Source organism: Panthera onca, chromosome B2 (assembly GCF_046562875.1).
Source record: "Panthera onca isolate mPanOnc1 chromosome B2, mPanOnc1 haplotype 2, whole genome shotgun sequence".
NCBI classification, from domain to species: Eukaryota; Metazoa; Chordata; class Mammalia; order Carnivora; family Felidae; genus Panthera; species Panthera onca.
The window spans coordinates 75,273,803-75,290,572 of record NC_138343.1 but is presented as its reverse complement, the minus strand read 5'-3'; the positions used below and the strand labels follow the sequence as shown (position 1 = coordinate 75,290,572).

The 16,770-nt window shown below is 42.5% G+C and overlaps 1 protein-coding gene across 2 annotated transcripts in view; it reads right to left on the bottom strand.

Moving 5' to 3' along the window:
• Positions 1-16,770, bottom strand: part of MRAP2 (melanocortin 2 receptor accessory protein 2) — a 54,299-nt gene that overhangs the window by 28,569 nt on the left and 8,960 nt on the right. The window contains exon 2 of one of the 2 annotated variants that reach the window (XM_060616087.3): positions 2,252-2,385. In XM_060616087.3, the coding sequence (XP_060472070.3) occupies positions 2,252-2,378 (127 nt within the window). In that variant the 5' untranslated portion in view covers positions 2,379-2,385. Of the gene's footprint in view, positions 1-2,251; positions 2,386-16,770 lie in introns of those variants that run through there. The other variant, XM_060616088.3, reaches the window with a different exon arrangement.

Here is a 16,770-nt window from a genome sequence, read left to right as displayed (position 1 = left end):
TGTGTCAATTAACTTGATGGATGGAATCCGTTCACAATGTGTGTTGTGTACACTAAATCATCATTTGGTACCTTTTAAATATATTATAATTGTATTTGTCAAGTATACCTCAATAAAGCTGAAAGAACAAGTAAAAAGCCTTCCTTGCAAGGGAGGATCAGGTGAAAGTGAAGGATCATGAACACCAAGACAGGTCAGAATAGCAGCATCCAGGAAATCCTAACAGAGCAAAAGCATTCCCTTTACCACATTTGCATCTCCATTTCTAGTCTTTCTTACAGCTCCTAATGTGCCCCATGAAACTGAACTGGTTAAGAACCTAAAATTTTTATAGTGCTATGGATATTCATTCTGAAACAACCTAACATCTCTGGAATATTTAGGGAGTCACCACAACAGGACCCGGGAGTTGGCAGCAGTTCTTAGCCAACAAAGAAGCTTTGTGTTGGCCAGTCAGCATGCAGTATGACTGGAGTTGGACAGTAACCTTCCACAGAATTGTATTTCCTTGCTCTGTGCTGGCTCATTAATCGCTCCAATCACATGAAGCACAATTCATGCCTATCACACAGAATTAGGAATTGTCACAGGCGATTCTAGTCTGTCCTTATGAACACACACACAGAATGCTCTCTGCAGCCTCAGAAAACCAGCAGAGATGAAAGGATGCTATTGACCATGTGTTAGAAAAGAAGGTTCTTCAAAATAGTTCCAGACTACTTTTTGATGGCCCAAATGTTCACACAGTTTGGGAGAGCTGGAAACATTAATACTTTGAAAAGAATCTCAATTTGTAGGTGAAAGCAGGCAAAAACTATTTTGATCTCGGCCACAGCAATTTCTTACTCAACACATCTCCAGTGGCAAGGGAAACAATAGCAAAAATGAACTACTGGGACCTCATCAAAATAAAAAGCTTATGCTCAGCAAAGGAAACAATCAGCAAAACTAAAAGGCAACCTATGGAATGGGAGAAGATATTTGCAAATGACATACCAGATAAAGGGGTAGGATCCAAAAGCTATAAAGAACTTATCAAATTCAACACCTAAAAAACAAATAATCCAATGAAGAAATGGGAAAAATACATGAATTGACACTTCTCCAAAGAAGACATCCAGATGGCCAGCCAACACATGAAAAAATGCTCAACATCACTCATCATCAGGAAAACACAAATCAAAACCACAATGAGATACTACCTCACACCTGTCAGAGTGGCTAAAATGAACAAATCAGGAGACTATAGATGCTGGTGAGGATGTGGAGAAATGGGAACCCTCTTGCACTGTTAGTGGGGAATGCAAACTGGTGCAGCCACTCTGGAAAACAGTATGGAGGCTCCTCAAAAAATTAAAAATAGAACTACCCTATGACCCAGCAATTGCACTACTAGATATTTATCCAAGGGATACAGGTATGCTGTTTCAAAGGGGCACGTGCACCCCAATGTTTATAGCAGCACTATGCACAATAGCCAAAGTATGGAGAGAGCCCAAATGTCCATCGATTGTTGAATGGATAAAGATGTGATACACACACACACGCGCACACACACACACACACACACACACACACACACACACACACACACTGGAGTATTATTAGGCAATCAAAAAGAATGAAATCTTGCCGTTTGCAACTATGTGGATGGAACTAGAGGGTATTATGCTAAGTGAAATTAGTCAGTTAGAGAAAGACAAATATCACATGACTTCCCTCATATAAGGACTTTAAGACAAAACAGAGGAACATAAAGGAAGGGAAGCAAAAAGAATATAAACACAGGGAGGGGGACAAAACATAAAAGGCTCTTAAATATAGAGAACAAACAGGGTTGCTGGAGGGGTTTCAGGAGTGGGCAGGATGGTCTAAATGCATAAGGGGCATTAAGGAATCTACTCCTGAAATTATTGTTGCACCATATGCTAACTAACTTGAATGTAAATTAAACAATAAATAAAATAAAATAAAATAAAATAAAATAAAATAAAATAAAATATAAAATAGAATAGAATCTCAGTTTGAGAATGACACTGATTCATGTTCCTCCATTAAGGGAATCTTTCAAGTTCTTTGTCCCTCATGTAATACCATCTCTGAGCAACCAGGCTGTTTGGAAGGGGGTGCTTTCTGGGGTTTGGGGGAACAGAGTTGTGTAAAAAGAATGTTCAGGAAAATTCATCACTGGGAACTTCACAAGTTAAGACAAATACATTATGTTTACAATGGGGAATTATATAAGACTTACATTTATGAGCCTTCAGTCCTTCAAAGGAAACTGGTCCAATCTCATAATATTCATATTCCCAGGTGTAATCAGAATTAGATGTAGATTGCTGGGATGTTCTGTTAGAAATTAACCTCTGGGCAGACATCTCTACCCTGCAAAAATGGAGAAAGGCAAGTGTAGAACCTGTTAATTCATCCTCAACTGCACAGTTACTCTCATTGCTCTTGACCTACATTCAAAAGTTCAGAAGGGAAAGGCCTCAGGGAGGTCCCATCCATGAGGTCAGGAAGAGGTCCTTACTGGCTGCCTATACTTCATACCAAATAGCCATTGTTTCCTTTTATCTCTACTAGATTGGAATGGATTTGAAATCAGACACCATGTCTTCTGTTGTTGTCTCCCAGAACTTAACTCAATGCCTGGCACATAACCAACTTTCAATAACTGATAATTTTTTTTAATGTTTATTTATTTTTGAGACAGAGACAGAGCATGAATGGGGGAGGGTCCGTGAGAGGGAGACACAGAATCTGAAACAGGCTCCAGGCTCTGAGCTGTCAGCACAGAGCCCGACGTGGGGCTCGAACTCACGGACTGCGAGATCATGACCTGAGCCGAAGTCGGCCGCTCAAACGACTGAGCCACCCAGGCGCCCCTTTCAATAACTGATAAAAGAAGGAAGAGAAGGAAGGAGACAGTATACCAAAGTCTCCAAGCTTACAACTTCAGCCCCATCACCTACCTACACCTACATGAGTACACAAAGAACCTACAGAGAATAAATAAAATCAGTACCAGAAGTGAACTAGCACAGTATACATATACTGAGCACCTGCTATGCAAAAATAAAGACAAGCAACTGATGTCTAATGAAATTGGGGGTGGGGGAGGGGAGAAAAGAGAAGTGGTCAACCAAAAGTCCCATAATGGGAAAAGATCCTCAGTGGAAGCCCGAATCTTTCCTACTGCTTACTCCTGAAATTTGTCCTGTCCTCAGGATGTCCTGAGTGTCTTTGTGATGATTTTAGATTTAAAAACTCTGACTTCACTGAGACAAGAAGTTGCACTGTGCAGCATGGATGCCAAAATTGACAGGTCAACAGAGCCAGTATTCAATACTGAACACCTACTGTGTACAAGACAGTACTCATTATGGGACGGGAGGAGATGTTTGAGATACAGACCCAGATCCCACAGACCTTGCTTTATATTGAAGAAATAATACAAAGTGACAAATAGCAGTAATATAAGGGAAAATTTGAATGAAAGATCAGCCAAAACTAAGATTCACTGAGAAGTTATAACCACAGGGTCTCACCCCCAAGATCTTTCTGATGTTCCCCTTCTCCTACCCACCTTGGGTCAATATCACCCACTGCTGCCTCTAGGACACAACCCCTAGAGAAGCTGAGGCAAAATCACCACCACCCCTCTGCCCCAAGGCATGAGTCTCATCTTTCCCTTTTCCTTTCTTCCTCATTCCCCGGTCCTGGACCCCATAGAAATAGACTCTCACCCCTCAGCATCATATTGTTCAAAGGATGGTGTGCTCTGATCCAGAGATACATGCCAGTATCAGAACTGAGTGCCCAGTCAAACAAATCATTCTTTCAAAGGCAGATGAGAATGTACCATTTCTCATTTGGGAAAGAAAGCTACACAAATTTTAAGAAAAGCTGACCTTTAAGTAAGTATTCAGTAACCTTTCTAGCACCAGCACAAAAATAACATAAAACCATTACCACAGTATTATCTTTGGTCTTTGTATCGTTTGAACAAGAGATTATTTCTCTCAATAAATTTCCTCAGGAAATGAAAATTAGCATCTCAAACATAAGAAACACTATCCTCACTTATGAGTACTTCTTCCAGAGGAAAAGAATTGTGTGAGAGAGTAGCTCTTCAGTCCTAGGGTTCAGAGATAAATGGTAGATCGGATAAACATCATGTCCATTTCAGAATGTAGAGAGGGGCCCCCAGGTGGCTCAGTCGGTTGAGCGTCCAACTTCAGCTCAGGTCATGATCTCACAGCTCCTGAGTTCAAGCCTCGTTTTGGGCTCTGTGCTGACAGCTCAGAGCCTGGAGCCTGCTTCGGATTCTGTGTCTCCCTCTCTCTCTGCCCCTAACCCACTTGCATTCTGTCTCTGTCTCTCTCAAAAATAAATCAACATTAAAAATATATATATATTAAAAAAAAAAGAATGTGGAGAATTTCACACCATGCAGGAAATGACACTAGATTTGAAGCTGGGAGACCTGGGTCTTCATATTTGCTCCACCACCATTCTATATATTGCCCGGAAATGGTTCTGGCTACAGTCCCTAGAAGACACCATCATCACCCACCCGGTCCCCTTCTTGAGCTGCCTAACTGGTTTTTCTGCTTCTACTCTTACTGACCCTTTGTGATCTACTCTTCACTTATCAGCCAGTAATCTTTGTAAAAAAACAAATAGCCCCTGTCATTCCTTTGCTTAATACTTTTAATGGCTTCCCATTGCCCTAAGGACAAAGCCCCAAATCCTTGAAAGTTCCTACAAGGTCATGACTCGGGTCTTGGTGTCCTCTTATCTTGCCTCATACCCTACCAAACTGTGCTTGTATTTCCTGCAGTTCCTCAAAGACTTCATGCTCTCTGTCCCTGCACACATGCTATTCCCTCTGGTAAGAATGTGCTTCCTACCAGCCCATCCTAACTCATTCCTCCTTCCCTCCCTGCAAACTCTCATCTACACTGGAGTCAGCAAATCTGGCCCACCAACTGTTTTTGTACAGCCTCCAACTGAAGAATGTTTTTATATTTTTTAATGGTTGAAAATAATTTTCAAATAATATTTTGTGATGTAAGAAAATTCAAATTCAAATAAGAGTCCCTAAATAAAGTTTTACTGGAACACAGCAGCCATCCTTGTTGCGTTTTATATTTTTTTAATGGTTTCTCTAGCATTACAACAGCAGAGCTGAGTAGTGGCAACAGACATAGCATGGCCCAAAAAGCCTAAAATATTTACTTACTTTCTGCTATTTTATAGAAAAAGTTTTCTAACCCTCCTTTATAGCAATGGGGAAAAAAAAAGATCTAAGCTTCAATTTTCCCATCAGGAATATGATGATGATAACAGTACCTACTTCATGCAGTTGCTGTAAAGATTATGATGAGGGAGCATGAGGCAGACAGAGGGGAAAAGCACAAGGTAACATTCCCCCCACCCCCACCCACACACACACCACAGGTAGAATACGTGTGATATTCCTCGGACACTCCTGGCTACCCAAGAACAAAGGTAAGGGGTATAAGTGCTTACCATGGTGATATGGGAAACTAAAGCAAATGAAAAATTAAATTCCCTTACTGCCTACCGTCCATTGATAAGCCCTTGAGACTGGCAGAGTGACCACCCTCTAGGAGCTCAGGTGCCTCAAAGATGACACTTTGCCAGGGGCAAAAAAGAACCTTAGCTTAACATTATCCCAAACTCCAGGATCCCGTAAGCCAGCTTCCTTTATCTCAACTGCTCCCAAGATATATGCTGGCAATCATAACCCAAGCTTATGCACCAACCCCCATGTACATCTGAAGGGTCTCATGACTGAGGTTTTATTAAATGGTAATAAATGGTGTTTCCCTAGCAACCACTAGCCCCTCAATGTCCTGGAAACCTTACTTCCAAAAATTCCTTAGAGACTTACTCTATCCCTGACCCCCTCCCAACCTGAGGGTATATAATGAGTTACCCAACAGGACCCCAGTACAGCTCTTCCTGTCCATGGGTCCTGTCCCCATGCTTTAATAAAGTCACATTTTTGCACCAAAGACGTCTTCAAGAATTCTTTCTTGGTCATCAGCTCCAGACCCCATGAACCCCCATCCCCCCAAAACTTCATCAGATTACATGTGATGTTGCATGAAGTATGGGTAGCCAGGACCCAGTTAAGATCAATACATAGCAGCCAGCACTATTATTATAAGCTAAGAAGTGCAAGTCGGAGATAGAAAAGCTAGACTTCTTCTTCAAGCATCACCAACTCCCCTGTCAGCCAATTCTTATCCAATTCACTATGTGGTTCATTGATCTGTGTGCCCTACACAAATGAACACGATTATAATAAAAATAACTCAAAAGGCATTCATTTAGATGCTTTAAAAGTTTTAATGAGAAATAGGGACATCATGGGATTCACGCTATTCCATCAAGTCAAAAATATGGTAATAACCTCTCCAATTTTTTAAGCAAAATAGTATGAAGTCTGGTTTGATCATCTCATTTTTATTGGAAATCAGGCATTATAGCCAATGTATTAAGCAGAGCAAAGAAAGGTAGTAGGCTTCATCTAGTGTCAAAATGGATAACAGAAAAATAGCAAAAGTACATAAAACAATGAAGGAAATAAAAGTGAGTGTTTTCCATCCTCTGTGTCAGCTGCTGTCCACATCTGCACAGCAGTGACCCCCATCTGTGGCTGCCCAGGCCCACAGGCCCAGCAGGTCTCCCTGCTACTCTCTCAAGTCAGAAAGAAGCATTACCACCACCCTCACAGGGCTGGCCAGGAACTAGCAAACAGGCTATATCTGTACAAAAAGGCAGATATCTAGAAATCTCAAGCCCTTACCCACCACAGAGAAAGAGTTTTCCCATTCCTTCTTTTCTCCCCCTTACACTATTCCTGTTCATCTAAAAGAACTATTTAGGGATGGATAGAGACCAAAGCATAATGAAAGTCACATGTGCAAAGATCCTGAAAGAGGAAAGGCCGTCCTTTAAGAGAGGAGTAGAGGGCTGAAAGACACCTGGAGACAAGAAGGAGTGAAAAGCAGAGCCAGCCTATCAGAGGTTCTCCAGGGAAGCAGAAAGACAAGCCGGACAACCTCTCCCAGAGCCGCCACCATTTTAGGCTTTAGATAAAAGGGGGCAGGGGTGAGGCTTCTGTTTTCACCAGCTATTTCATCTTGGTTCTTAAACTTCACAGTTAGATTTGGAGGACCGTGTCTCTGGCCTCTCCTCTCAAGCAGTCACCAAGCACCCTTGAAAAAGCCCAGAAGGCAACATTTTTCATCCACATCCCAAATTAATCAGCCTGGGCCACCAAATCCCCAAGGACATGAAAGAAACAGAAGACTGCAGTCTGGCAGTGTTTTGTATAATGTCCATTTTCAAAGCCTGGGGTTGCTTATCTGAGCTTTGCAGAAACACGAGCTGGCACCGTTTCCCCATTTGGGAAATGCCAAATGTCAGCCTCCAGAGTATGATATTTTCACATGGTGAGGAACCCGGTGTCTGGGCCCTAACACCCCGTGTGGAAGACAGCACCGCGGCGAGCTCACAGGGGAGCTGACAAGCAGGCAGCTGCTGTCTCCGGAACATAGCAAACACAGCTGCCTTCGGTGCCTCTGCTGCTCCTGACAACCCCCTCCCCAAATTCCCTGAATGTCAGATTTCTTCATAATATTAGCATCACCAGAAACAACTTCTTGAGAGGAAATGAATCCTAAGCGAGCTTCCTGGGGCAGCAGGGAGACCAATTGCTCTTTTGAGCAGCTGAAAGCACTCCTGCCAATAACAGCAACCGTGACGAATTGTGAGGGCACCTCAAAACCACACCTGAAAAGGAAGTTACTTTTTCCAGGTGAACACGTGGTAGTTGAGGCCAATTCATAGCATTGGAGGAGGGAGAAAGATCTCAAACCCAAACACAGACAGAATGATTAGCAGGCGTCAGACACTCTCACAGCCGTGTCAACATCACCCCTTCTCCCATACACATTCCCAACACTTTCATCCCTTCTTCCAATTATCTCATCTTTCCTCCTCCAACCCAGCTTCCCACACCACTCCTGGGCACACTCTGTCCTTCGTAAAGACAGGTCAAGCAATTCTCTCCACCTCTTTCAAATTGGGAAGATGCATGTGGACATGGACCTTTCTATGGAGTGAATAAAGGCTCTTCACTGATACCTTTGCAGGGCCATGATGGGTTCACATGCCCATGGGGGCTGTTTCCTTGAAGTTGGACCTTGATTTCCATATTAAGGTGTAAACATCAACAGATGTGTTTTTCAAGTAACCACCAACTCAGCCACAGGACTGGAACATTAAGGAAAGATCCAAAAGATGCTTATAAACCCTAAAAAATGAGCGTGCATGTGCACACACACACACACACACACACCTGACAGCATGGCCAGAAAGTCACTCCAAGAAGCTGCTGGCCAATGTCATAGATCCAAAGCCCCACAGTAACCAGCGTGTGTGGAGGAAGACCTAACAACCCATTCAGATCTGAGATCAAAATTTCCAACTGCAGCCACACTATCTTCTTTCCCGTCAACCCCCAAACTCCAGTAGTGGGCATGTCACCCAGGATGCCAATCTCCATTCCGGTCTGGGCCATAAATTTCTCATTAGTTATGTGTTCTTATCTCTTTCTTTCTTCTATTCCTAGGAACAACCGTCCCCAGCGAAACACAGAGAAGTCACTCTCTTCACCCATCACCCTTTCTCTCTCCAAGCAAAGGCATTTGAGAAACCAAAGGTAAAGCCTGGCTAGGCTGATTCTGGTGGCTGGCGAGCCTCAGGTCAGAACTTCTGAATCACAGCTTTAGAAGCTTAATTCCCTTATTGCACAGAGATGTGAGTAGGCCCCCAAGTCAGGACTAATGGTGCACCCACCTTGCCCACACCTGAGTGGGTAGGATCACACAGAGATCAGATGAGAGTCTACAAAGTTATGAGTCAGGCTCATGATAGACCAGAGTCCCTGGGTATTCCTAAAGCACTTCTAAAAGCAACATATCCCAGCAAGAAATTATGCCTTAACTTCCAAAATCAGAGTCTCTGTAGTCTCCTCCCAGGACAGTGCTTTAAAAAAATGCAGACATGGTCTTGTTCTCCAGTTTACTTTTCCTTTTTATAGATTCTGTGTAACCCACTACCTTCTACTTGTACTCATCACTTTAAATCTCAAGTTTGCAGATTTCTTTTCTGTGAATCCATTTTAAGTAAGCAACTTCTTTCACATGGTGTGGATTTTTATTTCTTCCAATTAAAGAGATCTTGCTTCTGGGACCTTGAAGTATTCTCTTCCTGCTATCTTTTGACTTGAGTGTGCATCTTACTTTTGAAGTCTGAATCTAGCCACTCAGTTCAGCCTAGAGATATCACACACACACACACACACACACACACACACACACACACACACGCACACACACCTCTTTCCTTCTGAAATGGACATATTCCCAAATTTCTCTACATTATCAAGTTTTATGCTGTTCTTGGGTATTTCCTAGAAAGTACTCAGCTACCCATCAGACCTCAAAAATGTGGTGACTGACAGCTGGCAGAGAAATTCTGGGTGCATCTTCTTCCTGTCTATCCCCATGTCTCTGCTGCACAGCAGTAACTTGTTTCCAGGAGCAAAACATGGAGCAGGTTTCTCAAGCCTGGGGTCTACCTCGGTCTTAAAATCAGAATCAATGCCAATAGAAGAACAACTTCCAAAACCAGAAACAGGACTTAAGATTTTGTGCAGATAAACTTCAGCCAACACCTGAAATGGAGAGATGCTTCATTAACAAGTGGGCATCCCTTTGCCACCAGCTAGTGCCTCAGGGAGGACAGTGGTTTGGATTCCTAAATCCACCTCCTCCCCTTAATGCTCTGGGAAGCCACATAATAGTAAATAGACTAGAAAGTAATTTTTAAAGTTAGCATTTCCTGACTCTGTCAGTCTCCCTAGTTCAATCCAGCAAATGCTTACTGCATGACTACTAGGTACTAGGACACAATGACTATCCCTGAGCCCTTTGGAGAATCTTTGGAGATGGTGATAGATCTTTGCATTGCACCACAGCACAGACTATGATAGGACTGCATGGACCAGTCCTCCAGTGCCCTCCTCTTCCCTCTGGTCTCTTTTCCATAAGCACCAACAGGGCAGGGCCTCCTCTGCTTTGCTCACTGTTGTATTTCCAGCAACCCCCACAAGGCCTCGCTCATAGCAGAAATGCAATACTTGTTGAATTAGTTTCTCCTATGGTGGAGACGCCCCCAAATTATCTTTCATTCTCTTAGTCGACCCTGAACTTGAGAGCAGAGTTCTCCCATCCTAACAGAAACTTTGGCTGGACATCGAGAAGAGAAACATACCCACACAGGGGAAAACACACTCCAGAGAGAAGCCATGAAGCCTCCATCTGGAAAGGATTTCCAGAGAAGAGACGAGTCATAGCTCTGAGGTAGGTGTGGGGGCGGCAGGCACACTGCTCCCAGCAACCGGGCTTCAGCCCCAGCTCTGAAGATTTAGGAAGCTAGGTTTTCACAATCCTCCAGGGCTGAGAAAGGTAATGAACTGGGACACACTAACCAAGTGGAGGAGAATGATTTATAACCATGGCATCAATTCGGTGAATTACAATAAGGAATAAAATGGCCAAGCAGACCAGAGAACATGCTTTACGTGGTCTGGGAAACAAACTTTAAGACCCAAAGATTAACTGATACTGTGGAATAGAGCAAAGGAGTTATGTAACATAATAAAACAGGGCTCTACTCTACCCCACTACACAAGTGCCAGGGTGCCGTGCTATTTGTTCTATATCCCAACACGGATGTCCTACTGTAGCCACAAATGAGGCCACTCCCATGGTGGGCTGGGGTCCCCACCACAGAAATGCCATACGTTTAACTCCTACCTCTTTCTGGACTTCACTTTCCTTGGTCTGGACTTCAAGAAATTCTAGGCATATTGAACAAAACAGTGGAATCCCAAGTTGACCACTCTGTTATAGTTAAGGTTTTCTGGGTCCCCAATACTATTTTTGCTCTATTCCTAACCCTTCGGAAAAAGTATGTTTTTTATTTGTTATTTGTTTTTTTTTTTTTTTAAGTTGATTTATTTTTGAGAGAGAAAGAGAGAGCAAGAGCAGGGGAGGGGCGGAGAGAGAGTCCCAAGCAGACTCTGTACTGTCAGCATGGAGCCCAAAGCGGGGCTCGAACTCACTAACCATGAGATCATGATGTGAGCCAAAACCAAGAGTCTGACACTTAACCGACTGAGCTACCCAGGTGCTCCCAGAAAAAGTATGTTTAAAAGTACTAGAGTCAAATCAAAAAACCAACTATCACAAAGCAGTATTTCACAATGAGTTTTCGCTTCACACCCATTAGGATAGCTGTTATAAAACAAAAACAGAAACAAAACCAGAAAATAACCAGTGTTAGCAAGGATAGAGAGAAACTGAAACACTTGTGCGTTGCTGATGGACAGGTAAAATGGTGCCGCTGCTAGCTCCTCAAAAATTTAAACGTGGAATACTTTATAATCCCTCAATTTCAGCTCTGGAATTATACCCCAAAGAGTCAAAAGCAGAGACTCCAACAGCTATTTGTACACCAGTGTCCTCAACACCATTATTCACAATAACTATAAGCGGGGGCAGTACAAATGCAGACTGGCAGTTGAATGAATAAACAAAACACAGTATATCCATGCAGTGGGTATTATTCAGCCTTAAAAAGAAATTCTGACATATGTGACAACATGGATGAGCCTTGAAGACATTATGCTAATGAAATAAGCCAGACACATGAGGATAAATACTGCAGGATTCCCTTTACGCGAGGAACATAGAGTACTCAATTCACAGAGGCGGAAAGTAGAATGGTGGTTGCTGAGGTCTGGGAGAAGCAGGAATGGGAAGTTATCATTTAGTGGATACAGAGTTTCAGTTTGGGATGATGAAAATGTTCCGGAGGCAGATAGTGGTGATGGTTGCACAACAATGTGAATTTTATGTTATACATATTTTGCCAAAACTTTTAAAAGTTCTAAAAAAATTTTTTCTAATAAGAAAATAATAAAAATCAGCACTTCCCAACCAATGTCCTTGGGGAAAGTGTAATTGAGAGCTCCTGAAGCAAAAGACCACCCCGGGGGACATCCAGGCATCCCTCTCGGTGTGGGTCCTTCTGCTATGGCCAGCTTTCAAGGATTCAGCTTTGTTCTTTTCCAGAGCCCTTGTGGTGAGTCCTTTCCATGTAAAAGGAATATTCTATCCAGGATATGAGGAATCCTCCTCCTGCATACCAGAGAGAGCCATGGGCAGTGGGGGAAAATACTGGTGCAGCCCTGGCTCGGGTCCCCTTACCTCCACCAGTCCTGGAGACACACTGATTGCTTCACAAGCTCTCCTTTTGACCAGCTTCACCTTCTGTTGTCCCTGTCATTAGCCAACCTCATTTCAGCAGAAGTCCATTACAAGTTACTATTCCCAAGCTTCCAGAGACTTCTTGTGGATTGCATTTAAAGTCACAGAGAGGAAACACCATAATCTTCTAAAACGGGCTCCAGTCTCTGGGGAATGTTTTCTGGAGACCAGCTAGAATTTATGGATCTGCAAGACAGGACTGCCAATATTTTTATTTTGCCAAATAAGGACATTTTTTGAAAACAACTATTATTAATAATTATCATCCCATAAGCAAAAAGTCATTTTAAGCACCTTCCAAGCAACAATGAGATAATCTCACAGTAAAGGCAGTCCTCTGCAAGAAAGGAAAGCTGACAGTGACATCAACATGTTCATAGGAGGCAGATACTTTTACGTGGGTCTGCATTACACTGCCTCGGTCCATTGCATTCGCATGAAAGCTGCCCTAAATGGCTTAGACATCCATCCTCTCTGAAAGCAAAGGAAAGGACTCAGAGGGATGTGGTGAGATTTTCTTCTACAGAATCTATGATTCTGTAACTTAATAAAATATCAAGTGTTTTCCATTTGCATCACGAACTCAATGATGTGTCTGTTTGTAAAAATTGTGTGTGTGTACACATGTGTGTGTGTGTGTGTGTGTGTGTGTGTGTGTGTATACAGTGCAGTATGGATATAGTACTGTCACAGGCTGAACTGTGTCCCCCTAAAATTTGTATGTTGTAGCCCTAACCACCCCTAAACCTTAGAATGTGGCTACATTTGAAGACAGGGCCTTTACAAAAGGAACGAAGTTAAAATGAGGCCCTTAGGGTGAGCCCTAATCCAATCTGGTGTTCTTACAAAAAGTAATAAGGACACAGGGAGGGATGCCAGGGCCACTTGTGCACATAGGGACAGTGAGAGGATGGCCACCTACAAACCAGAGAGAGAGAGGCCTGGAACACATCCTTCCCTCAGCCCTCAGAGGAAACCAGCCCCTGATGACACCTTGATCTTGGACTTCAAGTCTCCAGAACTGTGAGGAAATAAATTTCTATTGTTTTAGCCACTCAATCTTTGATATTTTGTTATGAGAGCCCTAGCAAACTAATACAGTTTTGATTATTTAAACTGTCATAGGGGCGCCTGGGTGGCTGAGTCAGTTAAGCGTCTGACTTCAACTCAGGTCATGATCTCATGGTTCGTGGGTTTGAACCCCCCACTGGGCTCTGCACTGACAGCTTGGAGTCTGCTTCAGATCCTCTCTTTACCTCTTTCTCTACCTCTCCCCTGCTCTCATGCTGTCTCTCAAAAATAAATAAACATTAAAAAAACATAAATAAAAATGAAAAATAGATAAATAATAAACTGTCCTAGAAAGCCCATGAAAATTGACTTACTAAACCAACCACTTTTACTGTAACTAAACAACAAAAAATTTCTGGAAAGAAAACCCTTTTTGAAATGTCATTAACCTACCCCACTATATGCCATCTTCAACAATTTGTGACGTTCTCATCAACATGTCCTTCAAGAAGAACATGTTAAAATGAGTATGGGTCCATTCAGCCCAACGAGGATATTTTAAACACTATGAGTTCCATTATGAAAGATTTTGTGGGGTTTCAAAAGTCAAGGCCTATGCCCTGAAAGAATTCAGGCTTCTATTTGAAACCAAACTCTCCTCTGTTAAATATCGCCCCTTCAAATACACACACAGAGACGTTAAGGTGCAATGCAAAAGCCTGATGACACAGGCAGACAATACGTGAATAGGATTATCATGAAAGAGAGGCTCATTACAGCAAGGGGCCAGGTGGGGGAGGGCTCAAAGACAGTCCTCTGAGCTTTGCCTACTCTATTCCACCTGCCAGCCTGGACTGCCATCTACCCCCTACTCTGGATTCCTGCTAACCTTTGAGAATAATGCTCAGTCCCCCCCACCAGAGTCCTGCCCAAGTCCATGAGGATTGTCTCCCTTCATTCAAATCCTGTCATGTGGATTACCTGACTCTCTCACTTTAATAATGAGTATATAAGTCAGATTCCCTCAGGATAAGACTTTGCCTCTCCCTGAATTCTCATGCTGATTTATAGAGTTGTTATTATAAAACATCATGGCCAGGTGAATTACCATTTTAACAATACTAGGGAAACAACCACCCTTTCCATTTTAATTAGTGGAGTTTGTGAAACATTCGCCATAATAGGGCTAAGGAGAATGAGACTGGCCATATCTTAAATCACTTTGAGGACGATCTGGCAAATGAGCCTACTTTGTATTTACTGCTCATGCTATCTGTCTCCAAACAGCACACACTGTTCTTTACAGCCCTGAGCTGAATCATTCTTTTGACAAATAAGCCAAAAGGAGAAGGACCAGGTATTCCAATCTCTGTTCCACGGAAAAGGAAATTTAAACCAAAGCAGTGGTTTATTTAAGAGCTCAGACCGAACCATAGGAAGGCTACACTTTCTCATGATCATCATATCCTCCTTTGTCTGGGATTCTTAAACTAAGGTGTATGTCTTTGTCTTTTCTAGTTTTTCCACCTACCATACCCACTGCCAACCTAGTACAGTCCCTAATTACAAGCAGACAGAGTCTGGCAGAGCAAGGCCAGCCAGGCTCCAGGCTCCCCCGGGCCTTCTCAACTGCAAGGAAGGACTGGCCAGAAGACAGCCAGACAGAGCCTTGCACAGCAACAGTCAGAAATGCCAGTTCCTTGCTCTGCCTGCCGAGGACTGGGGATATCAGCCCCCCCAAGTCTCAGGACATACTTGGCTCATCCTCCCGGTTCAGTGTTCCTACATCCAAGTCTGGAGTACATGTAAGTAACATCAAGCAAACAGACCGTTACTCTTTACTGTTTCAACCTAAGCATATATAATCCATACTCTGAGCTGGTGCAGCTGTGGGACCTGATCAAATGTCAATCCTATTTTTCTCTTCCAGTGCCCCTTAAAATGCATTCAAAAGAATGCATTTAAAAGACTTAGAAGGTTATATTTTCAAATTAAATAAGTACAGATATGTTATAGAGTAAACTGCAAATATCAAATGAATGTTCAAGAGAAATACATATTTGCTTCTGGTGGCCTTGGCCTATGCTTCAGACTCCCAGAAACATGGGTTAACTATCCTCTCCTACTGAGGTAATTTAATGGAGACTTTAGAGGAGCACTGGTTGGAATATATGTCGGTTTACATGATACAGCATCCCGATCTTCAGATTCACCTGTTGCTTTGTTTTTTTTTTTTTCTTCCACACAAGAGAATTATATTGGGGGGGGGTATCTACACAAATATTCATAGAAATACAGGTGCTGTTTACACCCACATATCCTCACTTATCTCTAATTTTTCTTTCTTGATCAACTAGGCAACTGTAGAGCTACCTGTAGGAAGCAGCCCCCTCAGCCTGCCCCACCTCTGCCTTTAATTGTTGTTTTTGCTGTTACCAAGGACATGAAGAAAACAAAGGCACCCTTGAGGAGAGTGATTATTTGAAGCTTATAAATTATTTTCACTTGAAGGGTTACAAAATTTACTAATGTTCTCCAGTCAGGTGAAAATCGCATAGATCTTGGTAACAGAGGCACAAGCAACAATTCAACTCAGACTTTAACTAAAATCCATAATTTTAGTATTTCATAAAAAGATGCTCAACTTCTGGTTTTTTACTTCACATCTCAGCAACACCATAATGGATTGAAGAATCATGTTTGCAAGGAAGGAGAAGCAAAAATGCATACTTTCCCCTCTTTCTAATAGGACTAAGCAGTTCTTATTCTCTAGTCAAGAAGAAAAATCACTTTGCACCCTGACATAAGCTAAAAATAACATGACCATCCTGTCTGAAAGTTGGTCCCCCAGATAACAAAACCTTGAATATGTCCCATAAGCCTGGGCTCCCTAAGGGAAACCATTTCTTTCTCCTGATTGTTTGTTATGGGGTGTCTGAAGATAAGTCATAACTGTGGGGAATACAGTAATCATGTGCGAAAGTTGCTTTCAACCATGAACAAAAGACTAATGGACACTTGAGAACTCTGAAAATCTTATGGGGTATTTTCTTTCAAGTATTCATTGTATTTTTATTTGATGAGTCAATCTTCTGAAGCCTAACACCCCTGCACTCTGGGCAAGTAAATATTTTCTTTCCTTTTCTAAACGCTCCTACCTCCAAGTCTGGAGTACATGTAACATCAAGCGAATAGACCGTTACTCTTTACTGTTTCGACCTAAGCATATATAATCCATACTCTGAGCTGGTGCAGCTGTGGGACCTGATCAAACGTCAATTTTATTTTTCTCTTCTGTTGCCCCTTAAAATGCATTCAG